This window comes from Podarcis gaigeae, assembly GCF_964106915.1.
Source record: "Podarcis gaigeae genome assembly, chromosome: 5".
Taxonomy (NCBI): Eukaryota; Metazoa; Chordata; class Lepidosauria; order Squamata; family Lacertidae; genus Podarcis; species Podarcis gaigeae.
In genome coordinates, this window is record NC_139681.1 from 6,454,296 (window position 1) to 6,476,872 (window position 22,577).

Sequence of the window (22,577 nt, forward strand, 5' to 3'; positions counted from 1 at the left end):
AGTTGCTGACCTGTGGTTTGAAGTAATAAACTACTAAGAACAGTTCCCATTGAAGTTGGAATCCATCTTATATGAGAGGGTAATGGTTGGTGGGCTCTGCTGAAGGCCTGATATACTGGCTTATAACCCTTGCAGAGTTTTGTTTAAATCTTGAAGAACAGAAGGGATCCCATGCTAAATGGAACGCTGGACTTGGATGTCAGCCATATGTTATGTTTGTATCTTGCCTTCCCCGCAAGAGCTCAAAAGTGCATTTTCGCCTCAAAGCATGGCGGTGAGATCTGTCAGGCAAAGAGAACGTGCTTTGGCCAAGCCTAATAGCTGGATCCTGGACTCGAACCTTGATCTCCCACATCTGAGCCCAGCACTTCATCTGCCACACCAACTGGCTCTCACTGGGGGGCACTGAGAAAGCCACAATTTCCCTGCCTGCGCTTACCTCCTAAGGTGGTTGTAAAAAGGCAAAATAATATTTACTGTAATCCAATCTGAGGCCTAGTATTGCATTATAAACCAGCCATAGACGCTCCATTTTAGTTTGTGCACAGGTTTGGTCTCCAGGAGTTAAAGCGTACCTGGTGGTAGTGAAGACACCATAAACCATAGGATTTCTTTCATCTCTCGTAGAAAGTAAGAACACGTCTTCTGCAATGGAGAATATGTTGCTTTTAAAGTTAAGTATGTAGGTATTTTCTTACTTATATGCATTTTTCAAATTTGCAAATTTTTGGCTAACCCCTGAAAATAAAGCAATGGCTCTCACTTTTTAGTTTTTATTGTTGCTTAGGCAAATAATTTACTATTTCCCAGACCCTAATTATTAGTATGCCTCACTAACAGACTCCAAACCCATAACTGCAGATACTAGATAGATAGATAGATTCTTTATTGTCATTACACAAGTGCAACATTGCACAAGTGCAACGAAATTGGATGCCATCCCTTAAAAACAACAAAAGCAACACAACAACAACAACCAAACAAACCACATTCCAGCCACACCCACACCCACACCCATCAAACTCCCAGGTCGTGGTAAGCCTTTGAGCCTGCCCCTCACTGCATACAGAATATAACATGTGGCAAGATGTTGCACATGGATGCGCAATTCCTGCAATCTCCCCTTGTCAAAAAGGAGAGTGTGGGAGCAAGTAGCTACATGCAGAGTGTGTCTCTTGTGGTACCCTACATTACACAAATGTTGGGCAGTGCATGTGCGGGCCCATGGCCACGTGTCCAGACACAGGCTGTGTCAACCAGACTGCAAAAGCAGAACAAAAACAAAACAAAACCCTGAAATAAAAGCTATCAAATCTGTAAATATCAGTCCGTGTCTGAAGTCCTGAAAGGGCTCCATGCTTATGCTTGTACTGGCACAGGCACCCAGCTTAAGCCATTTAAGCCACTGTTACTCTGTGTGATGGAATGTTGTGATTCAGAGTTATTTTAAACTCCAGCTCATTCTCTCCACTTTGGGACTGAAAAGCTTGTAGACACAGAGTGGCCAGGTAGAGATGAGGACCTGACGCAGGAACATCTACAGTGGTACCTCGGTTTATGAGCAGCCCTGTTTAAGAACGATTTGGTTTACAAATTCCACAAAACCAGAAGTAGTGTCCCGGTTTGCGAACTTTAACTTGGTCTTAGAAAGGAATGGGACACGGGTGGCGCTGTGGGTTAAACCACAGAGCCTAGGACTTGCCGATCAGAAGGTTCAAATCCCTGCGGTGGGGTGAGCTGCCGTTGCTCGGTCCCTTCTCCTGCCAACCTAGCAGTTCGAAAGCACGTCAAAGTGCAAGTAGATAAATAGGTACCGCTCTGGTGGGAAGGCAAACAGCATTTCTGTGAGCTGCTCTGCTTCGCCAGAAGTGGCTTAGTCATGCTGGCCACATGACCCGGAAGCTGTACACTGGCTCCCTCGGCCAATAAAGCGAGATGAGAGCCGCAACCCCAGAGTCAGTCCCTTTACCTTTTAAGAAAGGAATCCGAATGGTGGAAGGGCACCGGCAGGGGTGAACAAAGTCATTGTGACACCTGGGGCGGGGTGCCGCTACATAGCGTGCATGTGCAGCGCTGCTACGTCCGACGCATGCGTCCTACGTAGCAATGCCACGCATGCGCTGTACATGGTTTGCCAGTGGCGGTGCTCCAATGCCGTACAGATGGTGCTGGTATCCTCTGCTCGCAGCTGCAGCTGTGAACAGAGGATCCTCTACATTTTGCTGTAGCGGCGACAGAGGGATCCCACTGCCGTCTGTACGGCGCTCAAGTGGAACTGGCAGCAAACCGCTATGCAAAGTGCATGTGCGGCAGTGTTGTGTACAGTGCATGTGTGCAACGCTGCACATGCGCTGTACATAGCGGTTTGCCGCCGGCACCGGGATCCTTTGGTCGTGGCTGCAGCTGCGAACGGAGGATCTTGCCATGGCGGGGCGAGCTCCCGTGGGTTGCCTTCTTGTCACCCACCCCCCAGACATGGCACCTGGGGCGCAACGCCCCCTCACACGCACCCTGTTGCGACGACGCCACTGGGCACCGGCGGCGGTTTAAGAATGGTTTTGGTTTAAGAACGGACTTCCAGAATGGATTAAGTTTGTAAACCGAGGTACCACTGTATTTTCCTTCCTTCTTTTGCACTGAGCCACACCCACGAGACTCATAAACACGATACGTCTTCCAACGAAGGCCCAGCTCTGCTTCAATAAAGTGGTTTCCAAAGTCTACAATTTCTGGCATGGGGTAGATGTTGGAATGCTCCCCCGCAGCACTCCCCTCCCTTCAGATAGAAAGCTAGCATATAAGGGGAAAGGGTTTAGCCTTTCCCTTTGCACCCTTTTATTCTATGTGCAAGGTTTTCGTTTCTTAAAATGCAAATGTATTCACTCATGTGAGCCCCCACCTGCCATCTAGATTGCCACAGAACGTGAGGTGACCAGCTCGGTTTCTAAGCACAAGTCATAAACAAATATATTCTCTGGGTTTATTGTGTGCTGCTTGCTTTTCCTGTACAAAGCACTACAGACGCCAAGGCTCTGTTTACCTGTCCAGGCATGGTTGCCACCACTGGGCTATTACTCACATGCTGTTGCAATTAGTAGGAGTAAAAGTGTTTGCTCACCCACAGAATTCTTGTTTGCAGAGCTTTGTATAACATGTTATGCAGGTGTCCCAAAGGGCTGCTCTTACTTGGCTATCATGAGAAACCACATCGGTGGAAATCTTTCCATTTAGTAAGATCGGTGTGTGAAGAGCAGCAGAAGAGGCAGACAATAAAGGACCCAGCGGCATGTCTAAAGGGAGGCCAGAACTTTGGCTTGGTACTCTCTAGAGATATCGGGTCCTCCCTTAAAAAGGGCACGTATTCCGGTGAGACCTGGACAACCGACACCCTGTGTTGTGGGTGGGTATGATTGGTCAGCCACAACACCTGATTGGTAGGTCCCTCAAAGCTGGGTGCAATCTGGCCAATGGGACGCAGTCCAAACGGTTTGAGGGACCTATTTATACCCATGCACGTGACCCAGAGCTTCCTCTTTTGGCACGTGCATTCGGAACACCCACCCACCTCTCCCTACTTTTAGGGTTTTGCGCTTGACCTTGCTATGTCGTCATGTGTCGTCTGTCGTTGGGACAGGGGCACGGCAGGAATTTCCCCCACTTGGCTGATTGGCTGTTGCCATTTGGGTTTCGCCTGCCGCGTAGCAAATTGTGACAACTTGTAAGGTTGTGGATAGGCTCTGGTTCAGATGATAGGGATGGGAGAACGCTCTCGCCATCCCTGTGTGAAGGGTATTCCGTTAAAGGAATCCAGGGACTTGATGGTTTGGTCAACCCCTGAGAGGGAGTTGTGCCCGTGCCTGAGTCCAGGGGGACATTTGGGTAGTGGAGATAGCCTGTCCCCGGCTTTCCGCTTATCCAGGTGTTCACCCTTGGCTGACCTATGCTGGAACCCTGGGTCAGCACTACCTGCATGGCAGGGAGCTAATCGAACCAGAACCTATGCAACCAGTCACTTTCTGTAATCAATAAAATTGTGGCCTAAAATTTCCCATGCCCCCAGTAGCAGCTACTTTCAAATGAAGAAAATAGGTTTATAAAGTCTTGATCTTCTGTGATTAAAGAAGGGATGGGAGAGAGAGAACCACTAAAGCTGAAATTCACTTACGTAGCTCGTCAAAATGTGTAGCTGCTCCCTCTGGACCTGGGATCGAGCAAATGAGCCTGGCTTTCAGGAACGTGGTCCACTTGTTGATCAGACTGCGTTGACCCCCCATGTCGTTCTGATGGAAAAGAAAGAATGTAATTTAATTTCTGCTGGAAAGAAAGGAAGACTTTTACCTAAACAGCTTGAAAAGGTGTAACAGGCCTGTTTTTCAGAAAGAAAACTTTTTCGGGGGATGGGGGAGTTATGAAAACAAAGAGATAATACAGCATTTTCTACACTGGATTGGAGGAGAATACTTAGCTGCAGGAGATTTTAAGAAGCTGAGCAGCCATTTGTGGACTAGTGGGATCACAGTCACCCAGTGTGCCCCCAGCACAAGCACCTCACCTTTCTCTGGGCATGACATAGACAGATGAACTTCTTTTTCCATATGTAGGCTCCAGTCTAACACAGGTAGACTCAACTCATACAACTAACATGTCTCATAAAATCCTGGATGGCCATCTGTCATGGATGCTTGAGCCAAGATTCCTGTACTGCAAGGGGGTTGGACTAGATGGCCCCCAGGGTTGCTTCCAACTCTATGAGTCTATGAATAGCAGCACCAGAAAAGAATATCTGAGGAGCAGGGGGTGAGAAGGGGCAAACAAAATATCCGATTGGAGGCGAGCTTTGTATCAACAGGATCAACTGGATCTCAGGCCTTCCTGGTGATAGTACCTCTCTTTGGAATGACCTTCTCAGAGAAGGGCACCTGGCTGATAGCCCTGCAACTTTTTCTATATTGGAGTGCAACAATTTATTGGAGTCCAACAATACCTGGAGGACCACAGGTAAGCACACCAGCTCCAGACAATTGAACACAGATGCTAAACAACTGCACGTTGTACGAACAAAAGTTGTCCGGGATATGATTTTCATAGCTTCATTTTTCATCTCAGTTCTGTGCTTTAGTTCTTCCCCTTCCCAATGGTGTCTATGCCCTGGACACAGCTGATGGAAAACAGAAGGTCCTCAGTTGAGTGCAGGGGACAGCAGTGGGCTGATGAATTGATAATCTGCCTTTGTGCACCTTCTACAAAAAGTACATTTGGCCACAATGAATTCAGATTATAGGGTGCCACAGGGCTCTTAGTTTTCTTTACAATAAACCTCATTATATTGCTAGATAAAGCTCTTAAGGGTTTTCATTTCACTATGAATAACAACTTAATTAGCACCTACTGCTTAGTAGTCTCTTAAACTGTAAGGAAACCCCAGCACTCCGCCTGCAAGTGACTCCTTCCAAGGAACAAGAAAGTACCTATCAAAGGTCTGCTATTCACTTGTGCCTGGGTGTCAGAAGCACGTACAGGAAGGCTGCCAAATGTGAGGGAGATATTTAACCTTGGTCAATTACTGTAAAACTATAGTCACATGGAAAATCTGAACTGACTTTTTCGGGAGGGGAAGGAAAAGGTACTAAGAAATTCAGGGCAATTATATGCTAGGTAGACAATGTAACTATCTTGTAGACCATCATCAACAGTTCACCACTTCTCTGATCACGATCGTATTTGGCAAGAAGAACTGGAATAATGGCACAGAGCTGCCTAAGAAAATCACACCGCTTTCAGAAACACCCTATTTTAACGTTTTAACAGTCAGACGCAAGCTGAAGCAAGTACTGCATCCATCAGCACCTTCAATGAAATTCAGAATCACATGGCTGGAAAGAAAAGCACATGTGGCTGGAATTCCTTGTTTCTTTATATCTGGTTCTCATAAATTTGGGGTGGAGGCCTTTTCCAGCCTTTGGCCACATTCGATTCCCCCATGGGCAAAACGTGTGGCACTGATGGGCCAGAGGAAGAAAGGGAGGGAGGAGACAAAAGGGGGCAGAACAATGGATGGTGTGACTCTGACTTTCATAGAGAAGGCTAGATTCCAGCCATGTATAATAATAATAATAATAATAATAATAATAATAATAATAATAATATTTATTATTTATACCTCGCCCATCTGGCTGAGTTTCCCCAACCACTCTGGGTGGCTTCCAATCAAGTGTTAAAAACAATACAGCATTAAAGCAAGATACAGGTTAAGAACAAGGTTCAGGCTTGGTGAAAGCACAGGAGGAGCTCCCAATGGGGGCTGTGGCCTGTGAATCCACAGAGAGGACTGAGGACTGGACAGAGAAATCATTATGCATTTTCTTTTTTCATGAAACCAGCCAAACTACCTCAAACAGGAGTTTTCTGTATGTGGGAATATGGGAATATGGGGGAATATGTGTACTATACATTTAAAGCAGCATCACACCACTTTAAATAGTCACGGCTTCCCCCAAAGAGTCCTGGGAACAGAGAGCTGTGAGGAGACCCCTATTCCCCCTTCACAGAGTTCCCTAGGAAAAGGGAAGGGCTGTTAAACCATTAGTTCATCTGCCCTCTGGACAAGAGAATGTTTCCCTGTCAGGAAGTGGTACAGGCAGGGTCAGCCCAAGACATTTTGGCACCTGAAACAAACCACAAAATGGCGTCTCCCTCCTGCCTGCCTGGAGAGAGCTTTCCACAAATGGGGAGCCACTGTGGAAGTGGCCTGTCCTTGAGTTGCCACCCTCTGGACTTCTTGCTGAGGAAGCACATGAAGAAGGGCTTCAGAGGATGATTCCTGGTCAGTTCCTTTGAGGAGAGGCAGTCCTTGATGTACTGCGGTCCTGAACCATTACATGCTAATGCCAGGTCAATATGGGTGTTCAGGGGCAGTTTGTTTTCAAAGACCTTGACACCCAAAAGTAAAGATGAGCGTGCTCAGGGAGGTACCTAATTCAACACTAGAAATGGAGATGGCTTTGTTAATCCCCCTTCCCAGCAGGAATCACACTCTGAGCAACAGCTGCTCCTGAGAAAATGAAAGCAAATTGCGATGGCTGCAGCCATTTGTTGCCCTCCAAGATGGAGTCTGGGGTTCCAAACATAACCTGAAGGATGTCTGATGCCATGCTTGCCCTGTTGGCTAACAGGAGAAATAAAGGTATCAGAGAATGCCGATGGGAGGCCTACTAGTCAATTATCAATATGAAACAGGTGCTTTCCATGTTAATCTTAGGCATTCATTTGAATCTTCCACTCAGTCCTTTTTGAACTGGGAGGCACATTCTGTAGAAGCAGAGAGAGAGGAGCAATAGTCATTTCCTCTCCTCCTGTGTGCCCCATGGCAATATGTGCATTGTACAGGGCTACATCACACACCTGCCAGTGGGAGATATGTCTCTGTCTCCCACTTGAGTATGATCTACAAACATAGGTAGAGGAAAAGCTAATGTATTTTGCTTCATCTTCATTGAGGCCCATGCAGTCCACACCAGCCAGGTATCATAAGTAAGCTGTACTGCACAACATGCAGACTTTGCAAATCACAACCATGGAAGAGAACAGATGCCAAGGGGGAAATTAAGAGAACATCTGCAGCTTGCCATTCCTAAATCTTACTGTAAGTCAAAATGACACACGTCAAGAAAGAACAGCTGAATGCATAGGAAGTTTTCTGGACATCAATCAAGCTGGAGGACACTGAGAAATGCAAATGCATTGCAGTTTAAAAGTAATAATTACAGAAAGCAGCTGTGTAAGTCAAACCAGACAACATGTGGGATTTGAAGAAGTTGCTTATTAATTAGTGCCTGCAGCAAGTTATGCAAAAGCATCTATCAAAGGAAATTCCTGGCAAGAACAGCAGGAAATAAATGAAAATCAAAAAGAAAGACGCTCTTGAGTTCTCCTTGCATACGTAAGGAGAGAGTTGATATTACTGACAAAAAGAAATGCACCCCTCCACACACACACACACACACACACACACACACACACAGAGAGAGAGAGAGAGAGAGAGAGCGCGCACTACAGTAGGTTGCATTAGAGAAAATTCTCTGGTCACATTTAATAAATTCCCTGAGCTATTCTATCCTGAAATGGACAAAGATGTTCTAATTTTCTCAGCTCCATAAGCTTATTTACTTTAAATGCACCATTACATTTGTGGTTTCCCAGTAACAGTACTTTGCCTCAGTAAATCCATCATTGCTCACAATGCTTGCCTGTAGAAAACCAAGGCCCTGCCACAAGGTTCAAGTGTGAATTGTGCATTGTGAACAGGATGGGCTGTTTAAATAGTTGCTGTTATTACAGTATTGACCAGCATCAAGAGATCATTTTGTGCAGATATAAACACAATATTTAAAGAGAGTCATTGACCACAATAAGCTGTGGCATGGGAATCTATTTACCCATAGTTCATTATGGGATCGACTACTCCACCAGGACAAATTGCAGATTCTTTTGGACATTTCCTAAAAACTTAGCAGCCCAGGATAAGATGAACCTGGCCAACATCCAGAGACATAAAAATTGAGAGGACTACTGTGCTCTTCCTAATACATTGTTAGACTGCCAACCAGAAGAGTGTGCAATTCTAACCGTATTACCAACACGGGAAAAAGCATCATTATTCTAATGTTACTGTAAACATGTACTTTATTGCAGAGTGGTGTTAATATGTTTCTGTGTGGGCATGTGGCAGGGAATACTAGGATACTACCTCAATTTTGACAACATTTTTGATGTGGTCATGGGCAGGGGGGGGGGCAGCAGCCACCTCAGGCAGCAGAATGCCACAGGGGATGTGCAGAGAGATCTTGTGAAAGTTCAGTGAGATCTTGTGAAATCTTGTTAGAAGCTGCTGCCCTGTGACCGTGGCAAGCGAGGCTTTAACGGTAGGGCTGGGCCCTTCCCAACTTTGCCTCAGGTGGCGAAACAGGACAGGCCACCCCTGGAGGGTGGTAATTTTTGGGTGGAGCAGCTGAAGTCTAGGTACTTGGTCTCCACCCTCCTTCTTGACCCCTCCACTCCTCAGAAGTGCCTGCCTCATCCATTTCTTTATTATGGGTGAGGGGCAGGTAGCACTGACATCTGGGTGGGTGATCTAGGTGAGACTGACCTAACTCTGGAATGCCTGACTGGATCCTCAGTGCAGAACAAGGCAAGACTGGAGGGTCAGGCAGGAGGTGTCACCATGGACCTCAGGAGTTCCACCTCCTTCAAAAGAAAACCTGTTGACCCCAAGATGGGCTTAGAGGGTTTGCATTCAGTGTTGGGTGTGAGAGAGAAATAGAAATGCTGTTGGAGTACTCACCACCACATGGGAGCCAATGAGAGCCAACAATTCTCAACCCATTAGCAATGTCCAGGGGCTACCTCAACGGGAGACCCAGTCTAACACATCGACCAGGGCATACTCTTGATGCAGCCTTTGCCATGAATGATGTGAGGGGTGGCCTGAAGACAAGAGGGTACAGTGCCCCCCCCTTCATCATGGTCTGGATGGGTGGGAGTCATTCCCATTTGGTGGGTGTCAAGACCATTTGTAGGCTTCTTTTTGCTCTTCATTTCATTAGACTTCATCAAGGAGCCTGGTGGATTCAGTCTTATATTCTGGTAAAATGCCTCCCTTCTCTTATTTTCTCCATTTCACTTTAACTCACAGAAATTGTACTAGAGACAATTCTACATTGCGTGCTTGGACTTCCTAATTTGAAATCACTCCAAAAATAATTCAGGGGAGGAAAACTTCCGGACATGATGTGAAAATATTTTCAAACTCAGGAGTCAGGTTTTCCGCAGCTAACCCCATAATTCGGCACATCTGATGTGAGAAAATTATACCTCTAAAAAAAGTAATGGGAAGTCTGCAAGGCTGGCCAGCAATGGGAGCTAAAATAATCTCTCACACATAGTTCAAACAAAAGCTGTTTCCAGAGCTGATGTGGTTCACTCATTCAACATTCCTTCCCTTCACTTGCTGTTTCCACTGCTGTAAAAGGTTGATAATTGCAAGCAAAAATTATGTGATATGTATTTGTTTTTATACAATTTTATTTCAATTTATATTTTTTTGATGTGCGGATGGTACAATTCCTTGAAGTTTGAACCAGTTTTGCCTTCTGGTTTAACCATCAACACCTTGCTCTAACAGGTCTCTAGTATGAGGATTTAAGAAGGCAGTAAATTACAGAACTGGTTCAATAAACGTGTGTGTCCTTATTTCTCTGGAACCACCAGACTTCTCCTTTATGGCCCACCCATATGGCAACAATGAGGATAAATTAGGAATACTGAAAATATAGATGTGAATTTAAGGGGGTGGGGTAATTTCTATGAGTTCTATCTAACCCTTTCCTGCCCCAGTGCACCCCCACATCACCCTACAGATCTACTCCAGCAGATTCATGGGGAGGAGAGCTTCTGGAATCCCTGAGCAGGCTCAGGCAGGCTCCGAATACATCTGAAGGACTCAGTAATTGAGATCTGTTGCTGAAGCCCAGTAACTGCAGATTTTGGCACCATCCCTCTGTGCCATCAAAGGAGTCCTCAGAAACATTATTGCATATAATCCATACAGGTAAATCCATCTGCTGCAGGTGCTTGTGTTTAATCCTCCTTGAATGTATACCTCCAGCAATGTGCCTGCTGCTGGATCCACAGTTGCTCTCAAGCTGGTCCAGATAAGTGCAAAAGGGTCTGCCAACATGCAATACCCACCCCCTCGCAACTATGGGATGGCAGCAACTGCCAAGGCAGCATCAGCCATACAGGTAAAAGGACAAAGCCAAGTATGTTAAAGGTGTCTTAGGTAAGGATAGGCCCATCCATCAGTTCTGGTTTCTTTCTGTTTCTCATTTTCCCAATCTTCAGTTCTCCTCATTTCTACATTGATAGTTTCTTGTTTCTTGTTTCTTGTTTTTGTTTCCTCATCAAAATTCAGCAGCAGCTTAGGGCAATTTTCTCCTAATAGCCACATTCCCCCCCCATGCAATTTTTCCTAAAATGCATAATTTTGCTAAGTAGACCCCCCCACCCAATATAATGCATTCTGTATGTTAGTTTCAAAAATATGTGCTCCCGTCCCTAACTTTAGGCCTCGTCTACCCATATGGCAGTATGTGCTGGTGGCAGGCCTGGCCCTCCTAGAAGGCAAGGGGAGGCAACCACCTCAGATGGCAGGGCCCACAGAAGCAGTAGACTCCGAGGTAGATCTTTATCCCTTCTTCCCGATGTTGATCTTTGCTCTCCCTTCCCTCTCTCCCAGGAAGAGAGCGCCATTTTGTGGTTCGCCTCAGGTGCCAAAATGTCTTAGACTGCCCCTGGCTGCCAGAACTGTAAGTGGAGTGTAGCTTTTTTAGACTATATGTGTGACTTTTGAAAGCTGCCTCACATCTGCACAGGTAAAAATCTAGCATACTGTGAAGGAAAGTTCTAGCCCAGCCAACTGCCTCTTGTGCCAGATTCCTGTTTTCAGTGGAGCACTTAAAAAATGTCATTTCTCATGGAATACTCAAGATGAAACGGTGAAGTCCGTTATGATTAAATGGGCACAAGATGTTGGACATAACATTATGGTTGCTGACTGGGAACAGTTATGGACCACAGGTATGAAATTTACGGCATGTAATGCCTTAAGAGAGAATATTATGAAAATGATATATAGGTGGTACATAACCCCAGTCAAGCTTGCAAAAATTTATCATTTGCCCGATAATAAATGTTGGAAATGTAAAGAAACTGAAGGAACATTCTTTCACCTTTGGTGGATGTGCCCAAGGATTAAGGCTTTCTGGGAAATGATCTATAATGAACTGAAAAGGTATTTAAATATACCTTCCTGAAGAAACCAGAGGCCTTTCTCCTGGGCATGGTCGGCCAATTGGTGTCAAAGAAGGACAGAACATTTTTTATGTATGCAACAACAGCAGCAAGAATACTCATTGCGAAGTATTGGAAGACACAAGAGCTACCCACTCTGGAAGAATGGCAGATGAAGGTGATAGATTATATGGGACTAGCAGAAATGACCGGCAGAATCCGAGACCAGGGAAAAGAGTCAGCGGAAGAAGACTGGAAGAAATTTAAAGACTATTTACAGAAGCATTGTAAAATTAATGGATGTTAGAATGATGTTGGACAGAAATTAAGTGGTTACCAGCTGCAATGTATGAGAAATAAGCTATAATAAGTTATAATAAGTTACAATAAGGATTTGCTGAGCTAATAATTTGAACTGGAATACAAAAAGGGGAGGTGAGAGGAGGTCTGGGAAACAAGTTAATAGAAAATAAGTAATGGAAATTGTATCTGTTTTTAATTGTCTTTAATTTTGTATTTTTGTTATTTTTTGTGTTTCTTTTGTTTTTGTACTATTTTGGAAATGTTAATAAACATTCTTTAAAATAAAAAAATAACAAATGTCATTTCTCTCCTGCATTCTGAAGAGGAACAGTTCATTCAGTACCTCTGAAATCTACCACCATCTCTTTTATTGTATCGTTTCTTTATATATTATTATTTCTTTATATATACCGCCTTCTTCTCCAAGGATCTCAAAGCATACATGGTTGTCTCCATCCTCATTTAACCCTCCACAACAGCCCTGTGAGGTTGGGCTGTGCTGAGAGACTGTGACTGGCCCAAGGTCACCCAAGAAGCATCATGGCTGTGTGAGGATCTGAATGTCTCCCAGGCCAACATTCTAACCACTATGCCATACTGAATGTTTCTGGGGCATATATAGAACAGGTGTTAGGATTACAAGCATGATGGCGAAAATAGCCCACTTTCAGCCAAAGGCTTCTATTCCTGACTGACATTTCCCTCCGTGAGCTAAGTGCATTTATGGCCTGAGGATTTAAGCCTGCGAGTCCATTTCCCCTTTTAGAAGCCATGGGACTTGACAGCACTTCCCTATGCCTGGATTGCATCCAGAGGGATAGGAACTGACTCCTCATCCATGAGCTTTAGAAACAAGCCTGCCGCAAGATTTACCAGATATTGCTGTGCAAAGATTCTGCCCAGAGGCTCTGCCCTCCAGACATCAATGATGGGAAAAGCAGAGCAAAGCATCCAAGCCAAGCTCTTAACATCTGGCAAATCTGCGCAAAATGTTTCCTGCTTTGGCTGTTTATGGGACAGTTGACACGGAAATGAGATCACTCCAATGTCCACCTGCTTTTTAATTTTTTTTTAAAATGCCATTTCTTGAAGTTCTTAAATGATAGAAAGCACTAATTTACAAGTCTGAAAGTCCTTGTGACAGTGTCTGCAAAAGACTGTGGGAAAGTCCAGTTTGAGAAAGGTGCTTATTTGGCAAACCCACACAAACGTTCTCTCGCATGGGGCATTCCGGTTCTGGATCATCGAGCAGAGAGCAAAAATAACTAAAAATTATGCTCCCGTCTGCATATTCAGCAACATGTCTGGGCAAAAAATCCAGGAAGCAGAATGGCTTAAATGCTGGGAGGAATGACCAGATGCGTAAGGGGATTAAGGTTTCTAGAACCTGGAAATTACTGTGGGGGCAACGTTTGTAAATTAGCAATTGCAAGTGCCTGCCTAGAGTTGACAACTTGTGATTTTACAGATACCTAGTTGGTGCCTGGTTGGAGCCTGATGGGATTCTGGCACATTGAGAAAGAGACTGCTGGGTATGGGATCAAAGGGGTGGGGGGAAATGTGTGTGTCCATAGTGTGTTGGTATTTCTAATAGTGCAATCATAAATAAAAAATTATATTTTTCCCCTCTTTGTATCCTCCCCCCACCCCAGCACCTGCAAAAGAATAGAAAAGAAGATTTTGGAGCAGTGGTGTTGAAAATTAATATATTGCTACCATTATGTTATCCCAGTAGTGATGTATGGAAGTGAAAGCTGGACCATAAAGAAGGCTGATTGCCGAAGAATTGATGCTTTTGAATTATGGTACTGGAGGAGACTCTTGAGAGTCCCATGGACTGCAAGAAGATCAAATCTCTCCATTCTGAAGGAAATCAGCCCTGAGTGCTCACTGGAAGGACAGATCCTGAAGCTGAGGCTCCAATACTTAGGCCACCTCATGAGAAGAGAAGAGTCCCTGGAAAAGACCTTGATGTTGGGAAAGAGGGAGGGCACAAGGAGAAGGGGATGACAGAGGATGAGATGGTTGGACAGTGTTCTCGAAGCTACCAGCATGAGTTTGACCAAACTGTGGGAGGCAGTGGAAGACAGGAGGACCTGGTGTGCTCTGGTCCATGGGGTCATGAATAGTTGGAGACGACTAAATGACTAAACAACAACAACAACCATTATGTTTAATGATATTGAAGGGAAAATGTGGCTAGCAAAATGGGCCAGGTTAAATCACAAACATACCCCCAGCTAGAAGGTACCAGTATAATAGCCTAAGGAAGGCAAAGCAAAATGTTCTCATGTGTGTGTTCTAATCATCAGGGCCAGGACTGTTAGAAATGCAGTGATGGGCTGCAATGTTACATTCATGGTCTGTGAAGTGCACCTCAGGGGAGAGGGGATTAGGTTTGGGTCTTTGTGTTTTTAACTAAGCTCCAATTAAGGGGGGAAATGGGGTGCACCTATGTGCTTAGCTACCCGCTCCCAAACAGTACTAAAGTCTAACCGAGAATGCATGTGATCCTTTTCCTTGAAATGCATCACAGTGAAGTTCTGAGAACCGATCACCAAGTAGCGCTTTAAACCCTGCCATTTTGAAATGATGCTTTATTTGAATAATTGCATGGTGCACGACAATACTGGAAGGTCTTTCATTGATGCCAACAAGGGTATCAATATACCTGTCAGGGAACTGAAATCGGAGCGAGAGGTGGAGGCAAGGCTCCCGAGCGATGCAGGAGAGGGGATCAGCAGGGGGGAAGGAATTCAGCGCAACACCAGTAGAGAAGGGAGGGAGATGGAGGATTTGGAGAGAGGTCTCCAAGACTCTTCGCCCGAGACTAGTGGAGAGAGCACGGGCACACCTCTGCCCACTCCTTCCTTGCGCAGAAGAGTCCCGAGCAGGGAGAGTAGGCGGAGACTTGGCGTCAAACAACTTCTATGCTGGAAGAGGTTCAAGAAACACCCACTGACGGATTCTGCAAGCGACTGAACGGCCACGGAGTGAGGGGGCTGTCAGCCGAGGCATGGTTAGCCAGGCAATCTAGCCGAAAATAACGGCAACTTACGCACAAGTAACCCCTTATAACCATTACAATACCCTTAACAATATCAATATCTCGTAGGATGTGACTTTGCCATGAATGCTATGGGATCATGTTTCATGTCAGGATTATTTGAGAAGACAGTTGATGTGAAGTATAATTGTTTAATTGACACATAAATGGAAAATGCCTAAATATGTATTACTCGGGTTACAGATGCTTCAGGTTACAAACTCTGCTAACCAGGAAGTGGTTGCTCCAGGTTAAGAACTTTGCCCCAGGATAAGAACAGAAATCACACGCCAGCAGCGCAGTAACAGCAGGAGGCCCCATTAGCGAAAACGCGCCTCAGGTTAAGAACTGTTTCAGTTTAAGAACGGACCTCTGGAATGAATTAAGTTCTTAACCCGAGGTACCACTGTACTGCTAACTCTGGAGAAATTCCACTGCAGTATTCTAAGGGTTTCTGAGCTCTAGCTGAGGTGATAATTAACTGCCATTGTTTTCTGCTAGCTAACACATGAGTGTTTAACCTTAGATCACAAGAGAGATACTGAATTGCAAATTCGCCATTTTGAAGGGAATTGCCTTGTTTTCCTTATTCCCAGGCTCTGTGAAAGTAAGGATGTGTAAATAGCTGTCTAGGTAAACAGCCTCAGGCAGGATGCAAGCTGGAATGCAGGGCTGCGGGGAGAGACAGACCTCTGCTTCCAGGTCTGTTGAAATTATTTCATATTTTGTAAGATGCTGAGTCTATGCCTTGGACTGGCACGTGTCTTATAGAATTGTTTGGATGTATCATTTGATGTTTTCATTTTGTTTTGAAGACAGTTCTTAAAGTAAAGTTTTAATTAAACGCATGGGCCTTAATAATGTTTCATTTCCAAAAAGGAGTCAGTTTTCATGCATCCAACTGTACTTCAGACTGCACAATATTAATACAGTGGTACCTCTGGTTACGTACTTAATTCGTTCTGGAGGTCCGTTCTTAACCTGAAACTGTTCTTAACCTGAAGCACCACTTTAGCTAATGGGGCCTCCCGCTGCTGCCGCGCTGCCAGAGCACGATTTCTGTCCTCATCCTGAAGCAAAGTTCTTAACCTGAGGTACTATTTCTGGGTTAGCGGAGTCTGTAACCCGAAGCGTATGTACCACTGTATGTGCAATAGTCATTTCTGCAGACAAAAGCAAGCAAAGCAATAGACCCAATCTATTTGGAATTTAGTAAAGCCCTGCTTGGCAACTGATTTTAAACAGGGTTCCTCATGTGTAGAATGACTAAAAGAGTGAGCAGTGCTGGCTCTCCACTGACATTTCCATGTGATCCAAGAGAAGTAGACTGAGCTCTTCCCCTATGAATCAAAGTTGACAGCTACTTGATAAGCAGCTGTCAGTCTGAAGCAACAGCTCCACTTCCAAACTCCATCCTTCCTGGCCTGGGGAAATGGGCAGAAAGTGGCAAGAAATAGGAGAAGCTTGGACTTAGATGATCCTCAGGGTCCCCGTCAACTCTACGGTTCTGTGATTCTACAATTCCATGAGTCACCTACCCTTATTTAAATGTGCAAACACCGTTCACAGGTTATGGCACCAGCTCTCTATTGCCAGTTAAACTTGTTTTGTATTTTCTACACCTAATCCTACCGGGAGGGGAAAACACAAAACAAAGCCAAGGCATTGGCTGCACTTCATTTGATATTAGTGGGAACATTCTAGTTTCCCCCCCAAGCAGACGAAGAAATGCCAGCTACTGCAGATAAGCGGCTGATAACGTCTTTAAGAAAAGAAAAGCAAAATATCAGAAATGCCACTTGTCATGACAAATTATGCATTTCAGTCCGACCGTGGACGTTGAAAGAACTTCCTCGCAATTTATAACACTATCCCCTAGGTGATATGCAGAATGAAAAATGATGCAACCAAAATCAGGGGGGCGGGGGCGGTTTGATGGTTCTTTTTCAAAAAGAAAAGAAAGAAGCATGAGTCAAAATAATACAAATTAAAAAATAATTTTCTCAAAATTAGAAATGCTGAAAGAAACCCACGCAATACTACAGGACATCTGAATCCTCTAATCACTGGGTATGATGAAAACGTTGACAGATGTTTGACCCAGAGGGACAGCATCCGTAAAGCCCTGATGTCAACTTGGTTAAGCCATTTAACCCTTTCCCCTCAATGGTTGTGCTCAGCTCTGTCCATTCTCAGACCAGGGAGCTGCCTTCCCCCCACACAACTGCAAATCATCCCCCAATCCGTTCGGCTAGAGAGGTTCAAGGCAGGCAGGCCTCACTCTCAAGCTAAGAGTGACAGGGTCTAAAGGAGCAGAGTGACTGCAGCTGTACAGTGTGCGACACACACCAGAAATAAATTCATTCCAACCATCCCCAGATTTGGTTAAAAAAAAATCCAGAAAACATCCAGAGAGGACCCCTTCTTAATTTTTTGAACGGGGGAGGGGGGCAATAAAGAACTTTGCAATAAAGCTGCCTTATGCAGAGTCAAACCCAGTGCGTTTTTCTGGAGGGATCCCTAAACATTTTGTGAATCTAAGTTTGGCCTCATTGAGGGGCAATATTTCAATATGAGTAGGAAAATGAGAGCACCTCTAAACATTTTTTAAGAAAAAAAGCACTGGTCAAGCCTATCCTGGTCCACCTATCCTAGCATTATCTACTCTGACTGGCAACAGTTCTCTAGACGTTCATGCAGAGATCTCTCCCATCCTCTGCTACTTGGTCCTTTGAGGTTGCCTGGGAGGGAACCTTGGCCCATCTGCAGTACTCAGCCCTGGAGATCTGGCTCTTCCCACAGCAGTTTAAAAGCAAACAAGCTGCTCAGCAACACACACTCGTTAGCCAGCACTCTGTCCTTTGCCCTGGTTCTCACAGATGTTGCAGACCTGGGTCTCAACTGCGCCACTTCAGAAAGCAGGCAAAGGACCACGTGACTGAATGCTCAGCCACGCAGACCATGAGAAATGTGGTTGCTCTACATAAGAAACTGGATGTCAGAGAGAAGGGGTCCAGTTGTGGCTTCTTATGGGCAGGGATTTTTTCCCCCATTTTTATTTGATAGAGAAGCAGTTCGTTGTGTGACACCCCATCCTTTTCTCTCTACTCTTTTGGGGGTCTTTTCAGGACTCACACTGTATGTAATTATACCCAGAACCTCTTTCAGGAGTTCATTCTAGGGCAGATACGTCGGGGGGGGGGGCGTGTCTTAGTGATGTTGGTGGTGATGGAGTTTCTGCAGCCATCCAGGACCACAACTGTTCCTTGGGAGAGTTGGACAGAAATCATACACTATAAAGACCCCAGGGCCTGCCATTCCTTGAGTCAGATCAAAAGCCTAACCAGTCCAGCGCTGGACTGTGCCTCAGGGGTAGGTGACAATCCTTTGGCCTTTCTCTCAGGCTCTTGGGATGCTCCCCAGGCTACGCCTTCTTCTCCTGGGCCATGCTTCTCACTGGTTCTGATCAACACCCACCTCAAGTGCCCTCACCTGACTAGAATGTATAATTAAACAGCGGCAATGCCTCCTCATGGCTCGAATGGAGGGACCATGTGTTTGTCAGAGGGCAGAAACTGCTAACCTTTCCATGGCAAGAATGTAGCCTACTGTACAAACTGTAAGAATCACATCCATTGCCAAACTCTGATTTCCTATAGCATGCCCACCACTTGCAGGTGCCCCCTCCCAAGGTTTTCCACAGACAGATGTTTCCCCCTGGGATGAAAAATGTTTCCCACTCTGGAGAGTCTACAGTCAATCTCTTCCCCATATCTTGAGCTTCTTTAGCCTGAGTAAAGGCTTGAACTAGATGCCCAGTCTCAGCAGTCAGATTCTGGCACGAATTTGAATATGTTATTAAAATCCATGTGACAAATTCTGTACAATCCTTATCTTGCTTTATCTTCATAAAAATACCACTAAGGTACCCACCCCCTTATTTCTGGCAGAGATCCTGCATTTTTAAAAGGTCACAAAGACAGACATGGAATTGGCGAAGCGTTTCCCATCACTGCTCTTTCATAGAAGGAAGGAGGTACCAGTTAAACTTTCACCTGCCGCAGGGAGAAAAAATTCATCCGATGAAATTGCTGACCTTAAGTTGAGCTGTTCGGACAGTATCTGGGCTGGTTTGGACACAAAGAAAACCCATCATTTTGGATTATGAGACTGAGCCTTTGCCAGCCTTGTGCCAGTACAATTTCCCTTCCTCTCTAACATCCCCAACATCCCCACGATGAGGCTGGGTGCTTTCGTTTTGACTTCAGATGAACCACAACTTCTTGTGTTGTTCAAAACTTGACAAATGGTGGTTAACGATGGTTAACTGAACCTCACCACCATTTATGAACAGTCAGCTTATGTTCTGGATGACATAATAAACTATGGTTAATTATCAGTGGGAGTTTCTGGTGTCCTCTTGGTCACCCTGAGGCACTAGAGGAGGGAATGCAGGAGCTCAAGGCTTGTGTGAGTGGACTTGGCTGGTGACAATCCTGGAAGCTCTTTCCTGAGAAAAGCAATGGAAGTTATAGGACTGTTATGCTGTCACCTTTCTCCTTGCTTTATTTATCTATGTTTGGCCTGTGTTTCCTTTAGCAACATGTTTATTCCAAGGAGTTGAGAGGGGAAGGAGCAAGACAATGATGAAAGAACAACTCTTTATTTGCCATGGCAACCAGTGTGGAACACTGCCCTGGCAAGGTACTGTGAAACACGTTCACAAAGGGCATCCAACTGATGACTTCCTTGGTCTGCAAGCAAGCTTTCTCCTTTTTAAAAAATGTTTTAATTAGTGGTCAAAATGGTATTTCATTGATGGCTGCTGAGATTTCTACCTGGGATGGTTATTGATTGACTACTGTTGTCATTGACTGTTGACTTTAAACTGATTTTACAGTGCTTGGTCATATTTGCGTTTTGCAGTTCTTTTATTCCGGGATACCTGTTGTGCATTAAACCTCATACCTTGGCTTGGGTCCCTTCGGGCAGAGCATACAGTGTATAAATATTGGCTGGGATTCAAAGTGCTATTTCAGGCACACCCAAAAGCTTGAACATACCCAGGTTTTTAAACAGCTGACCCTCCCCGCAATGCTATCTCCTTTGGAAATTCCCTCCAGTTTCAAAACTGGTTTCTCATGTGATGGTGGCAGTGGTTTGCTGCTTGAGAAACACAAGCCCAGAGCCCCGTTCTTGGGATTCTAGCCATAATAAATAACGTGGATGGAACCAGAAAGTGTGAGAGTACCACAAAGCTGCAGGTCAGGTTGTTTCAGGCAAGGAAAATATAAGGGCAGACCCACACAGCCCTTTGAATTCTGGGAAATAATATACTGGAGCAGAAGGTGATGAATGGGTGAAAGAACACAGACCAAATGCTATGGGGGGAAAGCAATAGCGAATACATACTGGAGAACTAAAAAAACAGGAGTGGATTAGTTTGTTTGGGTTAGCGGTGATTTGTGAATGTACAATGAGAGTCTCACTATTCAGAGGCAGGTAATTAAACTGGCTACTATTTAACTTCATTATCAACTGTGAAAATATAAGAATTCCAAACTCACAGCTGGCTTATCAAACCAACAGTGCAGGACCAGTTGAGAGAATGTGAGACTCCATTAGTAATCCATATTATTGTAGGTAGCCTAGACAGTACTTTGAGGAAAGTTATTTCCTCCCTTGGGCAATTAATATTTATCGAGGAAACAAAACTAGAGAGTTAGCTTTGCATATATTCTCATTGCTCACCTTACAGACTCGGCCAACTCGGGAAAGGATGGTTTTGTCAGAGGTGCTGCTATCTTGAGAAACTTCTCGGAAAAAGAAATAGATTTTGTCATCGTCTGGATTATATGTGTCCGGGATAGGGAAGAGTCCAATAAACTTTGCTCCTAAAAGACACCCAAAATACCAAACATTGTAACTGCATTGATCTGTGTTTTCTAACTCCTATGAGATGACACAAGACACTGAAGCTGGTGCAGAAGGAAGACTTCCTACCCTGAACCACAATGGGGCCTCCAGATCTTGATGGACCATCAGCCAGCATCAGCTGGCACTGATGGAGCAGTTGGAATCCATCCAATGTCTGGAATGCCACAGTTTTCTCCATCCCTGGACGGTGGGATTGTGTGCTCTTCACCTCTTCTTTCTCTGAAGTCAAGTGTGGTGAAAGCCCTTCAGACGTTGCTGAACTAAAACTCTCATCACCCTTGGCCATTGGCCAAGACTGCTGGAGCTGATGGGATTTGTAGGTTCAGCAACAGCGGGAGAACCTAGTTTTCCCACACTTGTCCTAGATGAATTCCTCATTGAACAATCAGAATTCGTCTTACACTTCTGATTCTAATGCAATGCCAGCCATGACACAAAAGAATGGAAGTCAAAGGTAACATTGTAATACTGTTAACCACCAGGATCATTCAGTCATCCAGGCTTGCTACCATAGGAAACCAATCATTCATCTGCAAGCATTTTGTCATTTAGGCCAGATTCACTCCTGTTTGCATGAACTGGAACAGCATGCATGCATACTATGTCAATATGATTTGTCATCCAGAGCATGGTGTGGACATGACTTTCGGCGTGCATTTAAACTCACTGCCAGTGTGTCTGTGTGAATGGGCCCTCACACATTCTTGACTTCTTTTCCATGGCATCAAGCTCACTCCTTTTAAAAGTGTTTGAGCAAGAGTCCTAAGACCATGCTTAAATACAGTTTTTAAAATGAATCAATGTTGGCAATGCACATCACTTTTAAAGAAAGGGCTAATGTAAGCTCCACTACATCTCTGTACAAATCAGGAGGAGGAGGCAAAGCCAAGGCAAAGACTCATGCAGAGGCACAACAGGCAGCCACCTGTAACATCAATTCTGCTGCAATCTGCAATAGGAGAAACACATTACTCAGTATCACTCCCAGCAGAAAATGGTTCAGAGGAGTAAGAGTAGAGCAGGGAGGCTGCAATGTTATACACACTTACATGGGAGTAAGTAAGTTTCATGGAACTCAGTAGGACTTTTGTCTGAGTATACAGGCTTGCATAAAGGTAAAGGTAAAGGTACCCCTGCCCGTATGGGCCAGTCTTGACAGACTCTAGGGTTGTGCGCTCATCTCACTCTATAAGCTGGGAGCCAGCGCTGTCCGCAGACACTTCCGGGTCACGTGGCCAGCATGACAAGCTGCATCTGGCGAGCCAGTGCAGCACATGGAACACCGTTTACCTTCCCGCTAGTAAGCGGTCCCTATATATCTACTTGCACCCGGGGGTGCTTTCAAACTGCTAGGTTGGCAGGCACTGGGACCGAGCGACGGGAGCGCACCCCGCCGTGGGGATTCGAACCGCCGACCTTTTGATCAGCAAGTCCTAGGCGCTGA

The 22,577-nt window shown here is 45.0% G+C and overlaps 1 protein-coding gene across 1 annotated transcript in view; it reads right to left on the minus strand.

Annotated features, from left to right (window-relative positions):
- The window catches only part of SEMA3D (semaphorin 3D), a 174,388-nt gene that overhangs the window by 51,207 nt on the left and 100,604 nt on the right, over positions 1 to 22,577 (minus strand). The window contains exons 8-10 of the mRNA XM_083738746.1: positions 20,948 to 21,090; positions 4,166 to 4,280; positions 576 to 645 (exon numbers count right to left, since the gene is read on the minus strand). Of these exons, the coding sequence (XP_083594872.1) occupies positions 576 to 645; positions 4,166 to 4,280; positions 20,948 to 21,090 (328 nt within the window). The remainder of the gene's footprint in view (positions 1 to 575; positions 646 to 4,165; positions 4,281 to 20,947; positions 21,091 to 22,577) is intronic.